At 38.6% G+C, this 27,035-nt stretch overlaps 2 protein-coding genes across 5 annotated transcripts; both read left to right on the top strand.

The window, feature by feature from the left end:
• Window positions 1-1,529: 1,529 nt before the first annotated feature.
• Window positions 1,530-19,254, top strand: rorc (RAR-related orphan receptor C). Of its 2 annotated transcripts, XM_026373138.1 has the most exons (13): window positions 1,530-1,621; window positions 1,746-1,849; window positions 6,247-6,276; window positions 13,617-13,702; window positions 15,201-15,342; window positions 15,444-15,809; window positions 15,902-16,003; window positions 16,191-16,312; window positions 16,732-16,864; window positions 16,982-17,089; window positions 17,188-17,298; window positions 17,697-17,806; window positions 17,945-19,254. In XM_026373138.1, exons 1-13 carry the CDS (start codon window positions 1,575-1,577, stop codon window positions 18,107-18,109), a joined length of 1,626 nt encoding a protein of 541 aa, XP_026228923.1. In that variant the 5' UTR covers window positions 1,530-1,574; the 3' UTR covers window positions 18,110-19,254. The 2 variants fall into 2 exon arrangements, with proteins under 2 accessions (XP_026228923.1, XP_026228922.1); XM_026373137.1 differs by lacking the exons at window positions 1,530-1,621; window positions 1,746-1,849; window positions 6,247-6,276 and adding an exon at window positions 7,658-7,856.
• Window positions 19,255-21,052: 1,798 nt separating this feature from the next.
• On the top strand, window positions 21,053-26,807 carry LOC113170708 (extracellular matrix protein 1). 3 transcript variants are annotated; one of them, XM_026372913.1, is made up of 11 exons: window positions 21,055-21,218; window positions 21,527-21,580; window positions 21,820-21,882; window positions 22,554-22,616; window positions 22,908-22,979; window positions 23,086-23,348; window positions 24,010-24,215; window positions 25,452-25,689; window positions 25,778-25,974; window positions 26,183-26,267; window positions 26,394-26,807. In XM_026372913.1, the coding sequence occupies exons 1-11, from the start codon at window positions 21,149-21,151 to the stop codon at window positions 26,556-26,558; spliced, it is 1,476 nt and encodes a 491-aa protein (XP_026228698.1). In that variant the 5' UTR covers window positions 21,055-21,148; the 3' UTR covers window positions 26,559-26,807. The 3 variants fall into 3 exon arrangements, with proteins under 3 accessions (XP_026228701.1, XP_026228699.1, XP_026228698.1); XM_026372916.1 differs by lacking the exon at window positions 21,820-21,882 and having other exon boundaries at window positions 21,053-21,218; XM_026372914.1 differs by lacking the exon at window positions 21,527-21,580 and having other exon boundaries at window positions 21,054-21,218.
• Window positions 26,808-27,035: the final 228 nt, after the last annotated feature.

The raw sequence follows: 27,035 nt of genomic DNA, 5'->3' as shown, positions 1-27,035 counted from the left end.
GATTTCTTTAGCTAAATAGGCCAACTGAGTTCAGTTAGTTGTCGTCTCCTCTTCTTTACAGCCTTTCTTCTGCGAGGCTTTATCAGAGTTTTGACTGTTGGTCAAACAAAATGAACAACTTAGACAAATTACTTGTAACTTTTAATGGACAGGCTGTTTAATTAGGTATTTTTTAGATGACAACTTAAAATAGTAAATAGCAATGAAAACAATGATTGGACAATGAATCATTGCAGACCGCTGTTGATAACAAAATCCAGTTTGACTTTTATTGTTACTTACAGCAGCCTGGATCTTGCAGCAGTGGAAAAAAGTATATGGATCCTTTCATGAAGTAAAAGTGGAATACAAATAGTGAAAACAGTTTTTTTTAAATCATATTGTAAGGCTTTGGTGTTCAGTGTCTTGACTTAGGTCAATTTGATATTTGCACGTGAGGAACCAGGACTCAAACATATTAATATGCAGGAATTAGTTTCTCTTCCTCTGAAATGTAGTAAATTGCACAATGAGTTGTACAAGATTAAAATATTTGGGCATAATACCTCATAATTATACTACAAGTACAATACCTGATTCAACTGGCCAGTGTAATCAAGTCAATTTACTCAAGTACTGTATTTAAGGACACATTTCAGGTACTTGTACTTTATAGGCTGTTTTTACTTCATTATATTTCAGGGGGCTTCTTCTTGTTTAGTTAATAGTGTCTAAACAGCTTAGAAAATATTATTCATTGCAAATGATTAAACTACAGTAGGCTATAGACTAAATACTGCTCAAATACACGTCAGTAATACTACAATACCACAGGCTCACTGCTTTCTGCTCTGACACTTCTCACTTATTTGCTGCCTTGGATGTGAAAACCTCCTCCAGCACTGTTTTGTAGCTGCACACATCTTCATCTTGTGGCGTTTGGATCCAGTGGAAGCGGCATGTCTTAGAGGAGGATTTACCACAATGATGTAAACTGAGAAGACATATCGATTATTCATCGTTTTCCATGTGTCTGCAGTTGTTTGAATCCTGCCTCAATTCAAATGATGCATTGCATTAATAAATAACCCTCTCCATATTTTGCACATATGTCTGCAGGAGTTTCTAACAGGTTATTACATTTCCACCATCCTATGAAGGTGATTTTATTTACCCATGTTTGTTTTCTACAACAGGCCAAACCTGCAGTGGAGTTCAACGTTTCCCCAGCTAATTGTTTTTTCTCCATTAATGTGACATTTATGTCAGCAACATGGGATTATATTTCTCAACTGAGCACTACAAAGCAAAACCCGATCCGCTGCTATTACATAACAGCCGGTGACATAACTCTCTCCAGCCTGGGACGGTGAGGGCGCACGGGGAGCGCACGGAGGGGAGGGGGGGGCCGGAGCGCACGGCTTGTGTACGGCCGGCTGGTCCAGCTGCACTCGCTCCTCTCTGCCTCTGCCTTGGGGGGAACTAAATTATTGCAAAACAACCACATAAAAGTAGGTGTACTGTTGAATAAAGGAGGATGACCGTCGAGGTTTGGGACCTGCCGTAAGGACAGGAAGGAGGCGAAATGGCACTGCATGTTTTCAAATGCCTGCGTCGGCCCGGGCGCTAAAACAACCAACAGGTAGCAGGAGCCCGAGTTTCCACAGATCTGTTGTAAAGCTTAAATGGCGGTAGGTAGAGCTGAAAAGTGACTAATTTAGCTGGTGTCTGTGGTTTGTGTGTGTGTGTGTGTGTGTGTGTGGGAGAGAACTGAGCGTGTGTGCGTGCAGGGCCACCCAGTGTTTTGACAGGAGAGTTATGGACTATGAAGAGCCTGACGTGCCCTCCGCTGACACCCCCATAAAAAGAGGTAAGAGAATCCATCAGTGAGGTTGAACTGTGCACAGTCACCGCTGCAGCATGTGTGGGCCACTTTACACTGTAATACCGCTGCACGTATGATGTTTTGTTCAATGGTCTCTCGTGTTATTTTGTGTCTTTGCAGAAAGTAAACTGTGCTCTGACATCCCCACAAACCGCTCTGTGCTCACTCCTTCAAACATCTCTTTCCTCATCCCATCTCATTGTGGTCACCTTTGCTGCACCAGCTGACTCTGTTCCTGTTCCCCTCTTACTATTCAAAGTGTCCATTGTTACTTCTTCCCCTCCACCGTGATCCATCTTTACCCCAGTAACCCTCCTCATCCCTTTCATTGGGATGTAGTTAAGGAGCTGTTAGTGTTTAAGAATGGCAGTAAGCTGGAGTAAGCCCTGGGGATTAGCTCTTATTTTTGCTTCTTTTTCTGGTCCATGCTTTTCTATTCAAAGCTTCTCCTGAGCTAAACCTTTGTTAGTCACCTTGTCCCTCTGCCACAGAAACCCACTACACATGTTTCCTACTACTCTCACTATGTCTCATGGAGACACGGTTCACCAGAGTAAACGTTTGCTGCAGTAGGTCATTATTTGAACAACATTGTCACTCGTGGCCCAGTGTGGATGTCAGGTGCAGAGTTATAGAAAGAAATGTTTTTAATATAGAGGAACATGAAAATGAGTGTAAAGTAAATGCTGTACCTGTGTAATACAGTTTTGCACTTTAATTTTTTACTAAAATGAACAGATGGCAGTGATATCAAAACATGCAAATCGTTTTATTTTTAGGTCATTGTTTCTTTTTTCATAAATCAACAGCAATGTGTCTTTCCTGAAACTATTTCCTGGACATCCCACATCATCTTCACCTGTTTCTACTGGGTTTCTAGAAGTAAACTGTCTACAGCATGGTTTATTAGAAAGTCACATAAGTGAATTATGTTCCGCCTTAAATGAATTCAAGAAAGAAAGAGTGAGAGTAGAGGAAAATAACGTATGTTGAATTTAGAAGAAAACAATAAGAAATTCACTTGCATCAGCAAAATAAATGATGTTACCACCATTTTTGTTAATTTAAACCATGCTATCTCGTCCTGGATCAGCTGATGTTACGCTGTGCAATGAAACATCGTTAAACTCAAAACAGAAGTTTATTAAAAGTTCATGTAAATGATGCCAAGCTTTACAAATATACTGAATATGTCATGTGAAGTGTGCCTACAATAATGCACCAAAGGTGCAGCTGGATCAACACAATCAAAATATACCATCTGACATAGACAGGAAATAAAATGTCCAAACTGGATATTAAAGGGTTAAAATTTCAATAAAGAAAACATCAGCGAACTTACAAGGTACTGGAACTGCTGTAATGGTGTTTTAATCTGGTTAAAGCGGAGTTTCAGTGTGGTTGTACAGTTTTTCATACTGCTGACATGGCTCCTCTTAAACTGATGAGTGTCTTGGTTTTAGTGGCTGTTGTGGGTGTCTGCTCATTTTTCTCGAGTACTGGGTTTGCATCTCTGATGCTCCTCTACAATACCTCTCCTCTTACCTGTAGTATTAAACTACAGTCCTGTTAATAACTTATTTTGCCGGCATTTGAGACACTGCACCCAGCACTATCTCCCTGTAAACCAAAGTGATACCAAGTATTGGGCCTTTTTCAGTTGTCTGAAACATTGCATTTATTTTTATGTGATCAAAAATGTATGTGCAGAGATCGGTGTTCTGCAACAAAAAAATGTCTTCTGTTAATCACCTGGAACAGTAAATCCTATATTTTCTGTCACACCTTTTCCTGTCCCTTTTCCCTTTAATTAAATGATTAAGACAGATCACCTTCCCTGTACCAGTGTAATATTTGCTTATATAAAGATATCTGTCCTCTTTTGAATGCAAGATCCTCACGTCGACGGCTAATTGTACTTCCTGCTTAACATCCTACACTAAAACTAATACATTTCCATGTGAGGCTTGCTTTTTGTGAATGTATATGTATTTAGTACATTGTCATTTTATTATCATTATAAGCTTAATATTTTATAGTAATGATTTTCTGTATACATTTATTTTATGATTTACATATTTTTTCCATGTCACTCACTGTGACCATCATAGACCTGTAAACACAATCTACATTAACCATTTATTTACTCTGCAATATGTTGCAGTAGAATTAGTCGATTAGATTCAATGCTTTACATATATTTAAGTTTTGTTTCTATTTTGTGCTGGATGTCATGTTTTTACATTCAGGCAAAGTTGTCGTCCGGCTCTCGGGGTTCAGTGGTCTTCAGTGTTGTTATGTAACAGCAGCAACCGTCACTTCAGCACTCAGCTTAGATGTCGGAGTGCGGAGACGCTGGTTAGATTTTGGCTGTTGAGCAGTGTTTATGTTTGGTTGATGTTTGCATCTCTGTAATCACCAGGGCGATGTGCAGTCAGTGGGTGTGTGTGGGTTTAAAGCCTCGTTGACAGGTGTCTTGCTAAATGTGTACAAACTGTGTCACATTACATTTATATAGAAACATATTGGTGATTGCATTTTCCCACAACTGCTCACTGGCCATAGCTGTTTATTCTGCATAGAGATGACTTTAATCATTTAAAATCACTTGACATAAAGTACGGGTCATGATTGACGGCAACTCAAAATGTGTTTCAATAATTTAAAGTGAATCATTTTATTTGATAAAGGGTGTGACTCATCAGTTTACATTTGTTAGATGTGGTTGCAGTAAATTAGTCATGAATTGAAAATCTTAGGGAAGATTTTTAAGAAAGAAGCTATTTTGCATTTTTATAACTAACTGATGGAAAAAAGGAAAATCACATTCTGAAACAATGTCAATGCAAAGCTTATGCACTCTAATATAGAGTGTTTCCCATTTAGGAAATTACGCTTTTAAATATGTGTTGGCACACCGTATGGGTGCATTTTGTTTATCGTAAATCTTTTTCCCATTCGCACAAAGCGTATTACAACATTGGCTCCGTTAGTGTTGAAATTTCTTTACATTTTCCGCGTGTGCGCGCTGCTCTGCTTTCATTCCATGCTTTCTGCTTATGAAGCAAAACTGATTTGATGAGGGGAGAAAACAGTGAAAACCACAGAGGACCTAATCAGGCGCCAGACAAAGACCGGCTAGCTCTATGTCTTCCATTGATACTTATCTCTCCTGCCTTCAAACCTCCAAGTCTCACACATACTGTACACACACACACACACACACACACATTCACACACAACTACAGAAATAAACCCCTTGGTTGAGAACCGACCATCCACACATTGACTCACAGTCAATGCAAGTCAGACTTTTTCTCACAATTGCGGTCAAACAGGCAGACAAAAAAGAGGACCTGTTGCTTCACAGACACCCACCTTCCTCTGCCTTTATCTCCCGTGTGTGTGTGCACACATGCTGGAGAGCATAACAAAGACACACACACATCAGTGCAAATAGGAATCCTCTAATTTAACCTATCTGCTGTCACTACGGCTTCTTATCAGCCCACAGCACCTCATACACAGGAAAAAAATACTAAAATAAAAGTAACGCATTCTGCAGTTTGGTCTTGCAAACCATCGACCAAACTGCCATTAAAAACCTGATAATGAGTTGTTTATCGCCATTGAATCTGTATTAGCTACAGCACTTCAGGGTTTCTGTCAGATTTGACCTTATTTTTAATTTGTCGTTTAATCAAAGCGAACCCTGTGTATTTCACTTTGAGGATTTCACATTGTTAGATGACTGAATAACCTGCTCAATTACAATATTCCATTAGAAGATGACGATGGTTTCCACTGTTGTATTGAAGTTTCACTACAAAGCCTCTATAGTTCAGACTGCATTTTATCTACTGAAGTGAAAAAAAAACACGCAATAACACTGTGAACTGTAGAAGTAAAGACCCTGCATGCAAATGACAACATTTGCCAAATAAAAGGAATAGAGACAACAAAATGTACAGTATGTACAATAAAAAATGAAAGCGCTCGTGGATCAAGTTCAACAGTTCTGTCATGTTGTAGTTGATCCAGCTACTTTAAACTATTTCTACGTTGGTTTATACTGAAACGCAACCTGTCAGATGAATGTAGTGGAGAAAAGCCTTTGGATTCTCTAATAGCGGAGTAGTGTATGTGTAGGTGCAGGTTTGAAAAACAGTAATTTTGTACTGCAGTACACCACTTGGTTAGTGTGTCAGAGTTAAAAGCACAAAAAACACTTCAGAGCATTATTAGCTCATGGTTTAATGCATGTTGAGTTTCTATTTCTAAAATATTTACTAGAGTGCTCATACTGTGTGTGATCAAGAAGCCAACTTAGATTTACAGCTTCATGTAGTGTTGATTCACTAACAGCTTTTTTGTCGCCTCAGGAGGAGCTGTGTCCAAGAAGACTCATTTGAGTAAGTTCCCTATGAAAATACTTTATGTGTATGTATATGTGTGTGTGTGTGTGTGTGTGTGTGTGTGTGTGTGAACATGTGTGTCTGTAAACGGTAATGGCATTGCTTGTGTTTGTGCTAGATATATGTGCATGCATTGTGGTTAACATCATAGTTAGTGAACATACGACATTGCACCTGTACAGCAACACACACACACACACACACACACACACACACACACACACACACACACACACACACACACACACACACACACACACATTCTGTGGCGACGCTGGAGTTTGGCTATTAGACACACAGTGTGTGTGCTGTGTGTTGCACCTGTGTTGCCCTGATCACACACAGACACACACAGAGGTAAACAGGCAGGCACCAAGTATACACAGTGATGAAAATACCACCTACCATGGCTTTGACACTTTGGCATCTGAATGCAGATGACAGCGATAACATCTCATCTTTTTTTAACTTCTTTGGTTTAACACTTTCTGCCACAACTTTAGCACACCTGGGTATGTTATCAAGTGTGAAAACACTATGTGTAACACACATTAGGTGGCGTGATGATAAACAAATTGCCCATAAATAATAAGGGATTTATTGGTTATTGCTTGTGAGAAAGAAAACATATAAGTGAAAATTTGGATTTTGCTTTACGGATCACTGAGTTAATGGAGAGGCCAGTTGGTCTTGTGTCATTGTGGGAGAGATGAGATGTAACTAAGGAAAACAGTGGTGTGTATAACAGGTTTGGAAACGGATAGTTGAGAAACAAGACTGTACAAACAGAACAGCTTATAAAACATCTTACACTGATAATGATTACCTAACAGCTAAAAAGAACTTAATTAGAATACATGAAATACTGTAAATTTACTGTAAATGTATAAATGCGAGGCTTTTATCTGTAAAATAATTTACAGTCGCTCAGTAACTGTGCTGCTGCCACTCAACAAAAAGATGTGAATACAATGAATTTACCTTTTTGCAAAGAAGTAACCAGGTGCATTCTAAGCATCAATACATGTGGGTTAGAGAAAGAAAATTACTGAAATGTTTCTATAACTTACATGTTTTCTGCCTCCCCCAATTATTCCTGTAGAAGGTAGTTTGATTAAATTCTCATGGACAGTCTTAAAGGTGTCAGACACTATAAAGCTAATTTTGTAACATGTGGTATAAAGTGAGGGGGTGAAGGAATGACAACAAAGTTAAGGAAAAAGTACCTTGAGAAAAGAGCCAAGCAAGGGGACAGTCCCCCCTTTCTTTGTCTCTGTCTCCTCTCTCTTTCACACACACACTCACTCACACACACACACACACACACACACACGCAAACAAGGAAGGTGAGGCGGTGACTGACACTCAAAAGTCTGAATATGTGTGCTGAAGCTGCAGTGAGCACCCGACCAGGCTTGCTTAAGGACAAACCAAAAAAAGAAGCAAGCGTTACAGAATAGGTGGTTCAAAAAAGTTGTGTGTCAAAAGTAAGACTATCGTTAGACAAGGTCAAAAAAGCGAGTTTGTGAAAGTGGGACAAGCGTCTGAGACAAGTGGAGGAGTGAGGATGATGCGAGGTAGGGATGAAGGTATTTGTGTGTTTGTGTGTGTGTGTGGGGAGCAGTGCAATCAAAAGGTTTTCATCAATCTGATCAAATACTGTATGCGATTTTTGATCGAGTTCACTGATTGTGGAGTTTACTGTTATCAAAAGTGATACCGTGACCTGATACTTCTGATGCTGCACTATATCCTTATCAAGATGGAAAATGATAGGTGACAACGACGAGCTTGGAAATAACTGTATCTCTTTGAGCTTTTATGAAATGCCCAAAATAATGGTGTGTTCATGCAGACTCAGTTTCACGTGGCTTCAGCTTTTTTTCAAACTTATCACATTGTGTGATTTAGTGTTTTGGTTTTACTTTTCTTTTTGTTAATGTTGAGTAGGAAATTATTTCAGCGAAATGTTCACTCATGTCAAGCGAAATTTAGGATTTTAATCTTTAATTGGATCTTATAACTTTAATCATAAAGTAATATTTTTAGTAGCTAACAATAACAGTTCCCAGACTACACACACACACGTACGTACAGTTTAAAGTATTGTCCTCGAGGACTGATGCTCCTTCTTGTTTTGAAACTTAATTGGGTCTCTTTAGAGTTCTTAATTGGCTCGCTGTTGGGTATGTTCACATCATTATATGTGTTTCAGTTTTACGGTTTGGGGGCATGAGTCAATTTTGAACTCTCTTTGATGCATTTAAGATGTCAATCATGTCTCAGATGTTTCTACCCTCTCTATCTCCCACACTGCAGATTAGAAACTGGGCTGATTTTATAGGGGAGAATTATAGAATAAAAAAGTTCAAAAAGAAGTATATGTGTATGTAAAATACATACATATACTGTACATGCAACATGTTTGGAGTTGATCTTTTATTATTAGAGTCGTCCTGTTTCCATAAACAAGTAAACATAATTAAGAAATTAAGAATTAAAAACCAACCAGACTGTAAAATGAAATTTGAGATGCTTCAATGCTTTGCAAATACTGCCACTGAATTTTAGCTAATGTAAAAACATAAGAGACAGGAGAACAGAGTGCTTCTCAACCGCATTGCATGGGTCTGAATGGACTGAATCCACGACACATACGACAGACAGGATGCAGAGAAAACGCTCATTATCTTGTACAAAATGTTATAATAGAATGAATGATAGAATGAGATGATGTAAATTGGATTTCCTGTATTGAGTAATTCCAAATTAATAGAATATGAACACACAGAGAAGGAGAAGCAGAGCAGCTGAATGCTGTGAAATGCAAGTACCATACACACGCTTTCTCGTGCAACATGCAAACATGCACACAGGTATAGATGAGCACGCATACACAGATCCGCAGCTGCTTGTTAGATGGCGCCTAGATGTAACGTATCTCAGCCCTGCAGCTGTGTGTGGATGCTGTGTGCATGAAAGCGATAGATGGAGGCTCCCGCTGCTGAAAATATAACTTAATATTTTTCTGTCTTCACCACAGCTGGAATACAGTTTATTATCTAATCCCCTGCTGCCACAGTGGGCTTGACACCCTCAGAACTTCTGTGCACACACTTCATATGGCTTTGTTGTTGTATTTGGGGGATTCCTGTGTAGATTCTTATACAGTTTTCAAATCAGAAAGGATTTCCTTATTCCTCTGGGTGCACAAACCTGCACAGCACTTCCAAAGCAGCAGAAGCGGTTGGTATCAGATCAAAGCGAACATCAAAATCGCAGGTGACACATTCCCCTCCTAAAATATGGTAAATGAAATAAGGCAGTTGAGCTGATTCATACCCTTTGTTTCTGTCAAAACATTACCTTTTTCAAACACCCCCAATTCTTTCTGCACTTCAAAGACCATATATGAAATCTGATGCTAATTGAGATCTGCTTTGATCATTTGTCCCATAGATAATGTGCTGTACTGTTGGTAGATTTTCTCACTTTGTTTTGAAATAATGAATGAAACTCTGAAGTGAAAAAGTTGTCATATTTATGTACCAATCTGGAGAGTCTGATTCTAAGACACAAAGTTATTTCACATCTGTAAACAAGAAATGTTTAGTAAAAAGATATAAAAAAAAATGGCTCGAGAAACTTTAGTGACGTAACTCAATTTGTTAATTTTACATAATGATGTAAAATGTCTTTTTTTTGTTTGTTTGCTTGTTATCATTATTTCTTTTCTTTTTTCTTTTTGGTTTTATCAAATAACATTAAATATCAGGTCTACGGTCATTAGTTAACACTTGCTCATAAAGGAAAATTGTGCTTCAGTAAGTCTCAGTAATTTTATTGCATTTCTAAATTAGGCAGCATTACTAAAAAAATCTGAAGTTTGGTTTGATTTAATGTTGAAATACAAATTAATACAAAAAGCAAGACATTTTATGTTTATTATGTTTATTATGTATGCAAATGTTTACCCATATACATTTGCATACAATAGAAAAAACGCCCAAATGACGCACAATATTTTTAATTAAAATAGATTAGATACAATTATATGAATGAACAACAGAATGCACTATAATAAGATAAATCTTTATCATCAGTATCCGCTACTGATGAATTATAGTAAGAAAATATGTTATTTGAAATATTACAATATTAAAATTGTGCCACATCGGTCCTGAAAAGCTTTAACTAAAATTACAAGTGTAGATAAAATAGTAATCCATGTTGCATTAACCTCCCGTCCTGGTTCTAACGCGCTAACATTCAACATGCTGTATAAAATCTAAAGCCTTTTGATGAGATTTAAACTGCTAGTTATGTGTGTGTGTGTGGGTGTGTGTGTGTGTGTGTACAAACTTTGTTTGCACTTGTACTTGCGTATGTAAGGTAAGCTTCCGTCAAAGGAAAGTTGAGGTTTTTTTGTACGTTTACAATGCAAAGAACACACTGCTGACAGGGTGATTTCAGGTAGAGACTGACAATTGGTATCGTCCATTCCTCCTGCAGATGATCCACACACACAAGCATACCCACTTAGTTTCACACGAAAGTGGTCGGTGTAGTTAAACTCTTTCTAGGTCGAAATCTAGACATCAAATAATTTCTCGAGTTTCTCTTTAATTGTATTTCTATTGTATTTTTTCTCCAGATACAGTTTGGGCCTGTTCAGTTTCATAACAAGAAACACTGAGGTCATTCAGGTGGAGAATCTCAAAACCCAACAATCGGTCAGAGTTCAGTAGGACGACGTTCGACTCTGTTAGAGTTTCGTTTTGTTCAGCAACGCTATCACAAGTGCTTCTTAGGCATTGATAATAAGGTCATTGATTATCCTGAATACTGTCTGAAAGAAGTATCAGACCATTTTAATGTACCATCTTGGTGTACTTTATATGCGGGAGTGTGGGAGGTGATAGGTTTATTTTGACTGACAAACCAGAATATTTCCTTTGCTGCACGGTAGCGACGCAATGCTCTTCCTTTATAATATCATGTAGTTATGTATTGATTTAAGGGTATACCTAAATGAATTGGATCGGTTGTTTCACTTAAATAATCTTACTTCAACATAAATAAGTTGATTCACCCTGTGTTTATGGTTGGTTTCATACTGTGTGGCCTTCTTGAAATGCAGTGGCTAGTGTTGATATTTTGTTAGAGGGAAAATGACGATCGTGCTGTAAGTTAACAAGAGTAAATAGCCATACCTGGAGAACAAAAAACAACAACAAAAACTTAATTTTATTGATTGTTACTTCACATCGTTCACACACAATGTAGATAAGATCTACAGTCAAAATATGTTTTAACCGAAACACCTTATTAACTGGGTCATGCTGAGCAGGTCTGCTGCATAAGAGCAAACCAATACAAGCTTCAGTAAAAGCTTCAGAAAAAGAAGCTAAACTTTCAATTTCTAAGCGAAATTTAAATGCAAACAAGGTTTTGCATGCAAGACAGTAATGCGGTGGTTGGTTTATTCAGTGTTTTTATCTCTCTGAAACATGCATACATACAGGAAGATGCCGGGTTTGATTGGTCTGCACCTGTGGCTGGAGATAACAAGCAGAGACAAAAAATGGCTTCAGATTAGATTCATGTGTTTGACTGGTGTTAGGTTAATTTCACTTTACAGCGATGAGGTCTTAATGCTCTTTGGCTGCTTGTAGAGTCTGTGGCATCATAAAAGAAGTAATGATGTGTTTTGATTGTGTTGTATTTGGTTTGTAATTCTAAATTCAGCCCGCGAATTTTCACTGAGATGATAGCATGGAAAATTGTTGGAGGAGCGGTGTATGTGATTGCTCTGTGTGTTGGTGTGCGAGTACATGTGTGAACAGTGAAAGGTTGTGGGTCACAGTGGATTTCCTGTTGTTTGAGGTTGACAATCAGAACTGAAATAGCAAAAAAAAAAAAAAAAAAAAAAAAAAACATAGACCACTGACATTCTGTTTGCCTGTTACCAACAGAAACACAACCATCCATTTCTTTTTGTGTGCTTGCAGAGAAGTTGGATATTTTGTTATATAACCAAATTATCCAATTATCATTTTAAAAAGCACAATACTCTCATCCTTATCTGGCAATCTTGAGGTTAATTAATCACGTCTGGTAGTATCAGCTCTAGTCCTGTCAGTTGTGCCGTGATTACTCCTGCGCTGTCACACCTGCCTGTATTCTACATCTGTATTTACTTTACCTCAGATCGGCTGACCTCCTCAGGAGCCTTTAGATGATCCCTGTGGCATAACATAAAGAGGGCACACACTGACACACTAACACACACTTACACAATCTGACACAGTTATGCACGGAAATACAAATACTGCTGTATATAAGCTCCAGCACGAGATTGTCTTGCAGAAAAAAAAACCTTTCAAGCATTTGTGGAAGGAAGAGAGAAGATGACAGGAATAGATAAAATGAGAAAATATTTATGGTTAGAAAAAAAGAGCATGCTCTGCTTCCTGGGTGTGTGTGTGTGTGATCACTGAGTGTTACATAATCTGATTTAATACAGTATATGATGCATAGTCAATGGGCCGATAATCATTTAATCAGAGATATGTTCACACACTATACATAGAAGTTTACACCTATCTAGAAAGTGAGTTTTGGTGGTTTTTAATGAATCACAATTAGAACTAGACAAAAGGATGAGGGGTGTGAGAGTCTGTAGAGATCAGGGGCATGGGGGGAGGTGAGAGGAGGGGTGGCCATTACTGGCAGTGATGAAGGAGAGAGTGCATTACTGGCAGCTGTGTCCTTTATGAGCGAGACAGAGAAGGATTCACAAAGAAAGAAATTACATAAAAGAGGGACAGTCAGAGTGAAAGAGAAGTCAGGCAACCACTTAAAAGGACTCTGAGGTTGACACCTTCACATTCTCCGTCTTTCTCCATTTGCAAATATTCCACGTCCTCAGAAGACTCTTTCCTCATCATATTTGATGTTATTTAGTTCAGAGTTATTAGGGCAAAAGGTGCCGGAGAGGAAAATACCTTTGGTTAACTCTGGTCACACAACAATTGATAGATGTTCAGGGGGAAGTACAGCTCAAGATCTCTTAAGTTCTCACAGTGGCAGCCACTTTCCAGTTTACTTGTTGTGCATCAAAAATATGCCGTGTCAATAAGGTCTGGTTAGCATCTTACCTCTTCACTGACCACAATGAAGAAGTCTGTTTTTTTTTTGCTCTTAGATATGTTATTTTGGTAGTGTCTGTGTAATATTTACTGTCTGAGTGACGCCGCACCAGTGTGGTGAGGAGAAAACTAGAAGATGACTGCATTTACAAATGTAACTTATTTTGCTTCTCTGTGTTTATTCAGCCCAGATTGAAGTTATCCCATGCAAGATCTGCGGTGATAAGTCCTCTGGAGTGCATTATGGAGTCATCACTTGTGAGGGCTGCAAGGTGAGGTGACAGATGAGTTCAGTGTGATTGATGCTGCTCTGTTGTCTGTTCGATATGTTGCATCTGCACAAATACAGTGGCAAGAAAAAGTATGTTGCTGTTTCATGGTTTTCTGCACTAATATGTCATAAAACATGATCTGATCTGCATCTAAGTCAAGAGTATTAACAAATATAATGTGCCTAAAATAATAACACAAACAAAATTCTGATCTTTCATGTCATGTTTGAGAACAAACATAAAAACCTCATAGTGATAGTGGAAAAAGTATGTGAACCCTTGGAATTAATGACTGGTTGACCACCCACCCCAAACCCCCTAGCAGCAATAACCTCAACCAGGTGCTTCCTGTAGCTGTAGATCAGACCTGCACATCGTTCAGGAGAACTACTTTAGCTCTGTCATATTCTTTGGACGTCTCGTGTGTGACTCTCTTCGTCATTGTTCAGTAGCCGTTCTATTGGGTTGAGGTCTGGGCTCTGACTTGGCCACTGCAAAAGGCGGGTTTGGTTTTTCTGTTGTGTGTTTTTGGGTCTTTGTCCTGTAGCATCACCCAACTTCTACAGAGTTTCAGCTTCTTGTTAGAGTAGACACAGTCTCAAAGTGTTTCCATTTGTAGATTGTTTCTCTAACTGTAGACTGGTGAATTTTTAAAGTCTCTGACATCACTGTCTAACCCTTTACAGCTTTATATAAATTAACAATTCTTGATCGTTGATCCTCTATAAGCTCCTTTTGGTGAGGCATAGCTTACAAAAAGTTTGAGTGGTTTTCGTCAGTCGAAGTAGTTCTAGTCCACACCTCCAAACTAATTTTTTTAACTTATCCTAACACCTGACTCCAATTAGCTTTTGTGAGGTCGCACTGTGAGGCTTCTATGGTTATTCTCAATAAAGACATGAATTTTTTTTTCTGTTACTATTTTAGGCACATTATATTTGTTAATACTCTTGACTTAGATGCAGATCAGATCACGTTTTATGACAAATGAATGCAGAAAACCATAAAATTCCAAAAGGTTCACAAACTTCAGCCCACTAATGTTAACTTAGTTTAGCATAAAGACTGGCAACAGTGGGAAACAGCAAAACCTCTAAAACAAACTAATTAACTGGTTATAGCTTATTTGTTTTATCAAAATGAAATGGGTTGGTTAGTAATGGGTTATTTCTTGGCCATATGCTGTTACCTCTGCTGGGTGAAAGAATCAGGCCGTTTTCTCCTGTAGGCTAAGATAACTGCTGCTAGTTTCATCTGCACTGAACAGACATATGTGAGAGTGACATCTAATTCTCAGCAACCATCATATAAGCATGTTTCCCAAAATATAAAACTATTCATTAGTTGTTCGTTATAACATTAGAGATAGGTCTATATATTAGTTTAATGTAGATGATGAATTATGTATGTAAATTCACCAGCACACCTCCAGAATTTTGAAAATCAAATCTCAACACATCAAAACTCACGTTCATACTGGCCTCTGTTGATCCCTCAGGGTTTTTTCCGGCGCAGCCAGCTGCCCACTGTGTCCTATTCCTGCTCTAGGCAGAGTAACTGTCAGATCGACCGGGCCAGCCGCAACCGCTGCCAACACTGCCGTCTGCAGAAGTGCTTGGCACAGGGCATGAGCAGAGATGGTGAGGCACAAACACCCACACACGCAGACGCACCAGACTAAATGTTTCACCTCATTTGCTGTACTTATTTTTTAAATATGTCTTTTTCGTATGTTTCACAGCGGTGAAGTTTGGGCGGATGTCCAAACGTCAGCGTGATTCTCTGATTGCTGAAGTGGAGAAGCACCGACAGCAGCAGCAGCAGCAGCAACAGCAGCAGCAGCTTCAGGGAGACACCCAGTCTCTGTTGTCCTTCCCCACCAAAGCCCGCCAAGACCACTCCCCCCAGCTCCTCCAGCCCACGACCTCACCCTACCCCTTCACTGGGGAGGCTGAGCTACTGTCCTACGCCGCTGATGTTCATCCTTACCTTGTGTGCTCCCCAAATGAAACACAGGTATCAGGGATGATCTACCGAGGCTCCAGTGTTTCTCCCACATCTCGATCCCATGGGAGGGGCGACAGCAGTGGACACCCTGACATAAGAGGTGAGGCACTGATGTGTGAACACACGACCCTGTGTGAATCCCTCTTCTGTCTCCTCCCCTTAGTTCTTATTTGTCTCCATTCTTCATGTCAGGATTCGATTCCAGACAGCCATCTCACGAGCTGATGGCCATTCATCCCTACAACTCTCTGGAAGATCCTTACACCATCTATCCTCACTCTCTGCGAAATATAGGTGAGTAGACAACACAGTCACCTCATATCAATAACTTCAATTAGCTTGCCAGCTGAAACAAATTGATCACTACAGTAATTATCGAGTGGAAATCTCTCTTTTATTTGTTTAGTGAAATCCCGGTGGTGACAGGCAGTGTATGTTATTTGTAATATTCATGAGTGTTTCTTTTTTATTTTTTTTTTAGATGAGCTGTGTGCCAGCATTGTGCGTTCCCACAGAGAGACCAGCCAGTACAGAGTAGAGGAGCTGCAGGCTCTCCGATGGAAACTGTTCTGCAGAGAGGAGATCCAAGCCTACCAGAGCAAAGTATACCAACCTGATTACTGCTTCCTCCTCTCTTGTTGGCTTTTCAGGCACCATGCATCTCTGTGACCTTATTCAGACAGTGTAAAAACAAAACATGCCATTTCAGATGGCATGAGGTGGAGGCCACTGTTCTCTTTGATGAATCAAACAGAAAACTGAGAGAACGTGTTTCATCAGTTTCCCCCTCCTCTTCTTACTCTTTGATCCTCTAGAAGGTTTTTGTTTAAGTCAAAGTTAAGATTGTGTTGATCATTTGACATTATGGCATGTGATATAATATTTAATTACAGTGAAGAAAGAGATAAAAATTTGATATGTTGAATTAGATGATAGAGTAGTCGACTGATTGGTTAATGAGGCATGAGGGGTAAATCTTTTTTTTAATTTCTTATGTTGTTATTTTTTCTCTCTCCTCTCAGTCAGTGGATGAGATGTGGCAGCACTGTGCCATTCGACTAACTGATGCCGTGCAGTATGTGGTGGAGTTCGCAAAACACATCCCAGGTTTTCGTATGCTCAGCCAGAATGACCAGATTGCCCTCCTCAAGACAGGTGAGGTGACCTGTCACCTACAAGAAGGAATCATCAGCTGTAATAAGATCAGATGTGCATTGAGTCTTTTCTTTTTAACCCGTTTTCATTACTTAATTTCTTCCCTTTGTCACTCAGGCTCCATGGAGGTGGTTTTGGTCAGGATGAGCCGGTTCTTTAACACAGAAAACAACACTGTCTTCTTTGATGGGAAATTTGCTGGAGCGGAGGTCTTTAAGTCTTTGGGTAAGAAATTCGACAAAGACCAAGTTCTGTTTATGAAATGAACACACAGCACATTGACACGGCGACTTATCAATATTCTGTGGTGTCTTTTCTTGCAGCATGTGGTGATTTAATCATAGCAGTGTTTGATTTTGCCCATGGTATGTGTGCTCTAAAGCTCACCGAGCAGCAGATTGCTCTCTTCAGTGCTCTGGTGCTGATCAATGCAGGTAAGACTGACTCTGACTCAAGCTGCATTTTAGCTCATGATTGACCTATTTCAGCCAATATTGCTGCCACTTCTTATGCAGTTATATATAATCCCTAAAATGTTCTCTTTTTCAAGAAGACTTTCACCTTTTGATTTTTAGACATACCAACATGTCTTGCTCAGAAGCACAATTGATCTTTTCCATCATATTTTTCCCTGTGGTTTTCTTCATTCATGCATTTATTAATTCCCACACCGTTAGCCTCTCTGCCCCCAAGTGGCTGTTAACAGTCATGACAATATTAACCTGTCTCCCAGTGAAGCAAGACAATACACACATAAGCAGGGTGATAAGTGTCTGTGGCAAAGACTTAAACATTGTTCTTTCTTCTTTTTTTTTTTTACGTATTTGTCCAGACCGTCCATGTCTGGAGGATAGAAGCAGGGTTCAGCGAGTGCAAAGAAGCGTGGAATTAGGACTGACACACATTCTACATCGAGATAACCAAGACAGTCTAATACGCAAGGTACATCTTTAGTCATCTGACTTGTTAAAAGCTGAATGAAAGGCTTACATATTCACTCTTTCATCTACATATATTTGCATACCCTCCCACACTGTATTAAAAAGAAAACATCTAAATGTGTCTGTGTCCTCCCTGCAGCTGTACCAGAGGATGGCAGTGTTGCGTTCGCTGTCTGGCCTACACATGGAGAAGCTCCGCTGGTTCTGTCAACGTTACCCACTCACGGCTCACTCTCTGTTCCCTCCACTCTACAAGGAGCTCTTTGCCTCTGAGGCGGAAGTGGTGCCGGGGACCACACACTGATGATAATATGCAAGGACACACACATGCATATATTCACACAAGACACAGACGCACATTATTTTAAGTCTCATAATCTTTTTGTGACAGAATCTATTTTTCTAACAATGAAAATGAGAAAGCACAGAAATTGTAGTGTGTTCAGTATTACATAACTTCCAGCAGAGCTTTTATTGGTAGATTATGTCAAACATAAATATCAGTATTTTGATAGCTTAAATCTACTTTGATTATGCCATGGAGGGTATGTTTGTATGATTCTGTGTGTTTACAGTGACTGTGAGTCACAGTACATTCTGGCACAGAGATTCGGGGAGAACACCAGTCATTGTCAGCTGAAATGTAAACCAAATCTGTCCTTGGAGTACAGAGCAGAATTATAGATTAGAATACAATTAAAGAGACTTTACTTTTAAGTGAGTAACTTGTCAGCTTGGTTTTACAGTGAACTGGTGTATGTTAACAGCAAAACTAAATTCTAACAGGTTCAAACAGGTGGAAAAACATTAGCATAAAAACTAATTTACATGCTCAACCAAAAAACAAACTAACAAAAATCTTAGAAGTAAACATCACTTCTGCTACATAATAAAAGTACCAAGCTCTGAGAATGCAGAAGATCAGATTTGACCCATTTTTCCTCCTAACCTCAGAAATTTGTCAAATTTGTCAATGGCCTACTCAATGCTGAACACACCCGAAAAACGAGAAACAACCTGCTTTTTGTTTATTTATCTCAAAGGAAGTATTTCTCCTCAGGATGTCACAGCCTGACTAATAAATCTTACGAAGCAGCAGTACCTCGAAAGTATTGTCAATTGTGTTTAAATAAATAATTTACAAGCTTTTATATATTTCAAGCTTTGAAAAGATGTTGCATTAAATGTAGAAAAAATGTTCCTTTAAAAACATAGATATTGTAGAAGTCTATTCCTCTGTGTGCTAACTCTTCCCCTTTTTAAATCAACTTGCATTTGTTTGTTTGCTCTATATTTCTTTGAATAAAGCCATTAGTAATGAGGAGATGTTAAGAGGTTTCAGCATTAAGTACTGTATGTCTGGATGTAGTCTGCTCTGTTCCTGGAACAGATAGAATGGTGATAACTCCATGTAAATCGTCTAATAAACTGCTGAGGCCGTGACTTTAAGTGGATGTGGTGACTTTATTTTTCTATTTGTGAGAAGCAGCATAAATACAGTTGTGCAAGACTGAGACATGCAAGCATGTGCTATGTTTTGATGAGAGAAATGCCTGTAAGCTCAACAAAAAACACAGTTTATTTATAGCAGACATAACTCTGAACTATTATTTATCATTCCCAGGAAACTGATATCAAGACTCTAAGCAAACATACTGACACTGCAGCATTTAACACCAAGGAAATATTAGTTATTGTGCATGACTCTACCACAGACTCTTGTATTAGTCTGTGGAAAGTTGTCATCAGGTTGTCATAACAGTTGTTAACAGTCAGGTTGTATGAGTCAAATGTGGTAAATGTGAAATCTGCTTCTAGTCATGCCACAAAGCTGGATTTAGTTATGAATATGAGACTTTTAAAACTTTGTTCAGTTTAGTTTGGAAAGATGCCAGGTAAACAAGTCCTGTTTTAATGTTGTTTTTCTCATGTTGAATAGAGAACAACAGAAGTACAAAAGTACAACTTTCTGGTTAGTTTACTCGATTCTGTGCTCTCCTCTCCTCTCGGGCGAGTTTCTACCCAGACTCCCATGCCTCACCACCCCCACCACTGACTGAAACTTTAATTCTGACGTCTCCAAGCCTGTATATGATGGAAAAATGCTTTGAGCAGAGCAGGAAAATCAAGACTAAGATTTCCAGCTTAAACTGGAGTGTGTGGCATACACTTTGGACGAATCTTACTAAACTTTATAACTTCAAAGGGAGTTCTTCACTGGTCTCATCTGGCCTTTTTTGACTCAAAATTAGTGTCAACAATAGTGTAACAATAACAACATTAATTTGATATTAATAGTGTAAACCCTGTAGTATTGCATAATCATTATATTGTGTATTTCGTCAGTGATTTAAGCTTAACCTTTACATTTTTTAATGAACCGAGGAACTGTATTTACACCTCTGACTCAGTTTAGTCATGACAGAGAGTTTTCTTTTTATGAATTCTCATCCTGCACTAGGTTGTACTGTATACTTGTGGCATAGGAAGTGGTCTGTTATCGTTTCCTTAGCTCTGCTGCTTTTATTTTATTTATTAAATCTATAACTTTACAGTCCTCCAACCTCATTCAAATGCAATATGAAAGTCTCGCTCTTTGGAAGAAAATCATCAATGAATTCTCTGCTATTGTATGTAGACACAAAGAATGTGTTGTTCTTTTGTTGTTGTATTGTTGCATATCATCTTCAAATGCAACAGTTGCAGTTTGCAACAGAAAGTTCCCTGCAACCTGTCAATAGTACCTGACAGATTCTGTAGCTTCACATGGAGAAACATAATGTTTTTATACTTCGTCCCTCCAAACTGAACCATTGGCAATGTTTATTTTACAAGAAACGTTTTCTAGACAAAATAATAATACTTAGGGTAATCTTTTAACCTTTTAGGATAAAAAAAAAAATCCAACTAAAGCATTCACTTAGTCATATAATGACTTGGCACTGAGCTGATGGTTTCAACAAGAACCTCTGATTGGCTGAGCTCAGCCCACAGTAAAGTTCAGTGATTGTGTAAATGGAGTGTTGGGTCGTGTTGTTGGGAACGGTTCTTCATCTACATCTATGAGTCATGTTGAAGAAATTCCTCCACTCCCTCCGTCTGCCTCATTCCCCATGAAACCCCATCAAAAACTGCTCAGCATACTTTTGGTGTCTCACAGGCGGACATACAGCTGTCCGAGTTGCTGCACCCCCCCACCACACCCCACCCACCCCACCCCACCCCACCCCACCCCCTGCTCTGGTTTCCTGCTCAGGTTTCCTGCTCACTCCCCTCCAGGACAGCATAAATACAGCAGCAGCAGCAGGACACTCAGCACCGGACAGACACGAACCGGATCACAATGGGCTCCTCTTGGGCTTTAGTCTGCTCCACCGCAGTCTGCTGGGTTCTGCTGGGCTCGGGATGCGGGGGTTGGTATTGTTGTTTCTCTCCTTCTGGTTCTTTGTTTGCTTCTTGTCTCTCTCTCTCTGCTGCACGGCCCTGAATCCTCCAGTGAACTGACTTTGTAAACTGCGTGTGTTGTGGTGGATGTTGGTTATTAACACGTTGTAATATTTGACATTGTTTTTCAGAATACTTCCACACTTCAACATCGAACACTTGAACTTGTGTTATTCCCTTTATGTAATTTGCAGCTGCAAAGCAAAACAGTGTAGTGTGACATAACTTTCTCTTGGTTTCCGTCCCTCTTTCCTTTTTTTTGTGTACAACTTTCTAGTTGAGCACATCATTCAGGACCTAAAGGTCAAATCTGATGACAGCTTGAGGCAAGGTGGGTGTATTCGCATGCGAGTGTGCAGGATCTCTGTAGGGACCCGTTAGGACTTCTGATGAGTGGCATTTAACCAATTCTCACTAAAAGAGACTATTTTAGGGTTGTGGTTCAGACTATAGGTCATAACTATTCTTAATTTCACGAACAGCATAAACATATATTTTTTATACTGTATATAATGACATTAGCATATCCTTGTGGAAATATTTCCTTTAAAATCCATGTTTATGTTTCAGAGATGCAAAGTCCAGATGAGTCATTGATGTTGCAGAGACCGCTCACTCCCAGAGAGATCCTTGGTACTGTATCTCTTCTTAACTCACGAACCACTTTTGACATGTTTACACTAAAACAAATTCAGTTATTTGTAACAACTTTACTGAATAATCTGTAAATTTTACAGTTAAAATCTGTAGTACATTAAAAACTAAATTAAACTGGTTAATCTAACCTTTTCTGTTGGACTAGCATAACTATCCTGCTATTAAACATTTTCTTTCTGTAAAAATTTACATACAATTGTTGTTTATCGTACATTGAATCTCATTCAGAATCACTGAAAAATACCAAAGAACACCATTTAACTGTAAAAAATGCTGAAAACTTAACTTACAATTACTAGTAAGCTTACTTCAGTCCCACATGAACTCAATCAAAATGTTGACAGATCAACTCTATTACAACATTGTTTTTTCAATGTCCCATATTTTTGGCTTTAACTATAAATTAATCTTTACACAATATTGTCATGTTCTGTATTTACTACAATTAAAGTGCAGGTTTTAGGGAACAGATGCTTCAAACTCCACTGGCTGTTAGCAACGCATACTTATGAGTTTGTACTTAGACTGTAGGTCATACCTATTCTTAATTTCACAAACAGCATAAACATATATTTCTATACTGTATATAAAGACATTAGCATATCCTTGTGCAAATATTTCCTTTAAAATCCATGTTTATGTTACAGAGATGCAAACTCCAGATGAGTCATTGATGTTGCAGAGGCCGCTCGATCCCATAGAGATCCTTGGTACTGTATCTCTTCTTAACTCGTTTACACTAAAACAAATCCAGTAATTTTTACATAAAATAAAACTGGCAGCTGTGGTTGCCAGAATAATTCCGTAAAAAAACTGGTTAAAATGTAAACAACTTTACTAAATAATCTGTACATTTTACAGTTAAAATTTGTAGTAAATAAAAAAAATAACATTTTAAACTGGTTAATCTAACCTTTTCTGTTGGATTAACATAACTATGCTGCTATTAAACATTTTCTTTCTGTAAAATTTACATGCAATTGTTGTTTATAATGTTTCAGGGATGGAATATCCAGATTCATTGCTGTTGCAGAAACCTCTAGTTGGTCGGCCAGAAATCATGCCAAGAGGGAGTATGTATTAATGTTTCCTATTTTTCTTTTGAGTTTTCATATAATTTTCTGGACCTGACCTCTACTATAAACAATTAACAGCATTGTTTCCCATTTTTACTCTAAGGACGACCAGCTATTCCTGCCCTCGATGAGCGCTATCCTGTTCAGTTTCCACTAGGCCGACCGACTTCCAACAATCTTCAAGCCATCTGTCTCAATGGAGATCTTCGACCTCGCTACCCAGAATCTTACTTTCCTCTGAGTGGTTTTGGTTCACAGAAGCGAAGGGGCAGTGCTGTCAATAAGGCAGAGTCCTGGTTCAGCACTTGCTGCAAAATGAACCAGACGTGGGAGAGGGAAGTGACTCTGTGTTGCGCTATTCGGGCTGTAAGTTTACACAATAGCTCTTTCAGCTGATTCATCAATTTTTTAGTCTGTATGAATGTGGAATTACAGTATAATTTCTTTTTTTTTGTCTATTTGGTCTTGTCTTCTTTAGTTTTATTTCACTTTGCTGATAATTTTTCTATCAGCATTATACAAGGGTGTCTTTTTTACAAGACTTAACACACCTATTATGCACCGTAGACATAAAATTAGATTAAAATATGTTTTCATATTCAAATCTAACAACTAATATTATCCATTTAACCCATCATGCACAACAAGGCATCATAATATTGGCAGCTCTTAAAAGAATTAATTAAACTCCTGGAACTGTAATGTGGGCCTTGTGTCATAAGCTCATTCTTACCAAACACAGGCTCTTTTCTTGAATGTTTTTTATTGGTCTAGATATTCAAAAGGGGCACAAAACATTCTTCACATTGCAGAAAAGATTGTTGTTGCATTTTTGAAACAACATTGAAGGCCTTTGGCACTTCCGGTCGATAAACATCTAATATGCAGACATAACAAACGGGCCTTGACATGAGAACCAGTAAAGCTGCCTGAGGAAAAGCAACTAACCACTGCAAATTCTAGACTGTGTAAAGACTTCCTGTAATTTTAATATCTTTCTCTTGTTTTTCTCTTGTGTCTTCTACAGTGGAGGTTGTCAATCAAATCCTTCTGTGAGGAAGAATTTAGCATAAAGACCGCTCATTATCACTGTTGCCTCAAACATGGCAAAAAGAGGCTAAACTGCTTCAACGACAATGCTCTAAACCCAAACTACGAGCCAACAGAGGGGATCCCAGTGTCACCTCTTCCCTCCACCACCAAGTTCAAGTTTGACCCCAGCACTTGCCAGAGGTATGCAGGAATATAGATAAGAGGAGCCATGGAGGTCATGGTATTTCTCTACCTTTTCTTGGGCATACAAATCCAGTGAAAAACAACAGTAAAGCCACCTTACTATGTATCGACTGTATAACCAAAGCCTGAAATTGCTTACTCCGCTTCACTGTTGTCCAAACATTATTAAAACACATCAGTCAAAAACACATATTTGCTATGATGCCATGTTCTTTCATTACAACAAATAACTAGTTTATTTTGAGGCGGTATTCTGCAGTACGTTCTCACCATCAGCATCAAATATGTATTTCTCCCTGACAGATGAACTATTGAGTAACATTTGTTAAACAGATGTCCATGTATTTAAGGAAATTAGTCTGTCATTTAGGCAATTAAATGTCCGAGTCTGCACGGGGAAGTCAGAATGAATGGAGAGATACATTAAAGTGGGCATTCAAAGCAAAGACAGCCCTGAAATGTCTACAGTATACTTAGATATGTATACTTAATATGGTGTAAAAATTGGCCTAGGTCTAGCTTTTCACTGTTAAAGCCTGTGTTTTTGTATCAATGAAGTGGCCTCATTCAGAAGAACAGTAACTGTCAGTCCAAATGCACTCGTGAATTCTGGTCTTTTCATGGGAATAAATGACATTAATTATAAAACATAGTACCCTGTAAGGTATTTCTCCATAGCTTTGGCTGTAGCTCTGTAGCTCAATTCTGTGTATTGAGAGATTTTGCATAGTGTGATTTTGATTTTGTGTCACTTCACTATGTACACATTTGTTTCCCCGGTCCATATTTCTGTTGACATACAGTAATACTGTACATTTACTGTAATATTCAGTGCTGTTCAAATGTTCTGTTTCTCCTCTGTTTTACATTATTACTCAATTGTACTGTGTATAATTTACAGGAAAATAAAATTGTTTCCACACAACAATGCAAATGTAAGCGCTCTATTATCTTACTGACAAGATAGCTAAACATTGTATGAACCGCGACTTACATATATAGAATGTAGAGGTTTTGGGTCAGTTGCATTTTATCTTTTTTCTGATGAACTGTGGTGCTGAAGCTTTAAGAGTGAGAGATTGATGTTTCAAGCAATAAGTCAAAGCTCTTGAGAAAGGGGACAGGGAGTGAAAAAAGAAATAGAGAAGGATGTTGGATCTTTATTACAAATTCATCAGAGGGTGGAGAAGGTCATGTTTGCCTCTGACCTAACAGTATGTCTTAACTTCACAGGGAAATGGAACCACCTAACCAAAAAACTGACATCAATTTTCCTCCTGGGCGACCCACTGAAGATTCAATTCAATCACTGTGTCGCAACCAAATTTTACGACCCGTCTATAATGTGGAGTGCATGCCAGGTGCAGGCTATCAATGGCTGGTTCATCAGGCTAAGACCATTAATCGTATGGAAAAGGGATTCAAACAGTGCTGCAAACTGGAGAATAGGCTCAACTGTGCTGAGCAGAAGGTAATGCAAGAAATCTATATGGAATTATTTGCACTTCAACAGTTTTTGATACCTTATCATGTGCCTCTCATGTACTTCTTGTTTTTAGTGGCGTGATGAGCTTAACACGTTTTGCTTGGATAAGAAGAGTAGACCGCTGAACTTCAACTGCTGCTTGGCAGATGGAACAAATGAGAGATATAGCTGTTTCCAGCAAATTGCTCCTGACCCACATTACATGACTATTGCCAGGGAAGAGGTGTCACTGAACAAAATTTGTGACACTCACAAGATCATCAAGAAGATGTAAGTCAATCCTTTCCACATCTCACAATTTGATTTTCTGTCTCTTTCACTTCTTTCTCTCGTAAAGTTTCTGTTTTCTCTTTATTTGATGCTTTGAGTAAATGACAGACTTATGCTTAATTTTATTTTTAAATTAACTATTAACCTTAAAATGTAAACAACACTTGTATTATTAGTGCTGTCATACATCTAAACATATGTGTTGTAGGTTTCCATCGTTACCACTCAAGAGTTTTGTGGACAAATGCTGCCCCCTATCTGAAGAAGAGAAGGACACCTGTTTTATGAAGAAGGTGAGTAAAAGTGAGAAAATACTACAGACATTTAATAATTTTACATGTAATATTTGAACGTTTCGAAGGCACAACCAGCAAATTCAGATTATGTAACACTCATTTTTCACATTTTCTTGTCTTTAGTTTGAGGAAATTTGTTCATCAAGGGGGGGTTCTCCAGCTATCCGCCACTGTTGCCGTGGGTCTAGACAAAAGACTCCACAGTGCATCTCCAAAATTCTCATGGACGCCATCACCAAAGCAACTAATGTCCTAAGCCGGAAGAAGAAAAAGTGTCCAATCTCTTAAACCCTTATTTTTGTGCTGCTGACCTACTGAAGCTTTCAGAGAAATGGTTAGCTACCAGCAGCAGAGAGGCCTCCAATTATCAATTTACAACAGGCCATTGTCTCTGTTATTGCTCCACTCATTTTATATAGGTAGTAGGCAGCTTTTTACACATTTGATCACATTTGAGCTTCAATACTTTTCCTTGTGGTGAAGATGATCTACAACTGTAATTAAATCAAATAAATGAAATAAAAATGTGAAAGAAAATGTGCCTCCTGTGTGCTATTTTGCATGCAAAACTAGGATTTCATCATGGTTTAGCCTGGTACAGTGAGTAGAGAATATAAAGCTTGTTGCTGGTGTCTTTTTAAGGAATACTGTATGTGTTATGAACACAAACAAAATATGGGAGAGGAAGGTTTAAAGGTGAAACACATACATTCCTATTTAATGACCAAAATATCACCTGAATAATTTTCACTAGATGTTCTATAA

This window comes from Anabas testudineus, chromosome 16 (genome assembly GCF_900324465.2).
Source record: "Anabas testudineus chromosome 16, fAnaTes1.2, whole genome shotgun sequence".
NCBI lineage: Eukaryota > Metazoa > Chordata > Actinopteri > Anabantiformes > Anabantidae > Anabas > Anabas testudineus.
This window is presented reverse-complemented; position numbering and strand designations above follow the sequence as displayed.

What these genes read in the sequence shown, in the direction of transcription:
- rorc (XM_026373138.1), top strand. Translation starts at nt 1,575, where the DNA reads ATGTTTTCAAATGCCTGCGTCGGCCCGGGCGCTAAAACAACCAACAG. An exon ending in GTCCAAGAAGACTCATTTGA is followed by an intron (nt 6,277 to 13,616) that starts GTAAGTTCCCTA and finishes GTGTTTATTCAG; the next exon opens with CCCAGATTGAAGTTATCCCA. An exon ending in GATTGCCCTCCTCAAGACAG is followed by an intron (nt 16,865 to 16,981) that starts GTGAGGTGACCT and finishes TTTGTCACTCAG; the next exon opens with GCTCCATGGAGGTGGTTTTG.
- LOC113170708 (XM_026372913.1), top strand. Translation starts at nt 21,149, where the DNA reads ATGGGCTCCTCTTGGGCTTTAGTCTGCTCCACCGCAGTCTGCTGGGTT. An exon ending in CGATCCCATAGAGATCCTTG is followed by an intron (nt 22,617 to 22,907) that starts GTACTGTATCTC and finishes ATAATGTTTCAG; the next exon opens with GGATGGAATATCCAGATTCA. An exon ending in CACAAGATCATCAAGAAGAT is followed by an intron (nt 25,975 to 26,182) that starts GTAAGTCAATCC and finishes TATGTGTTGTAG; the next exon opens with GTTTCCATCGTTACCACTCA.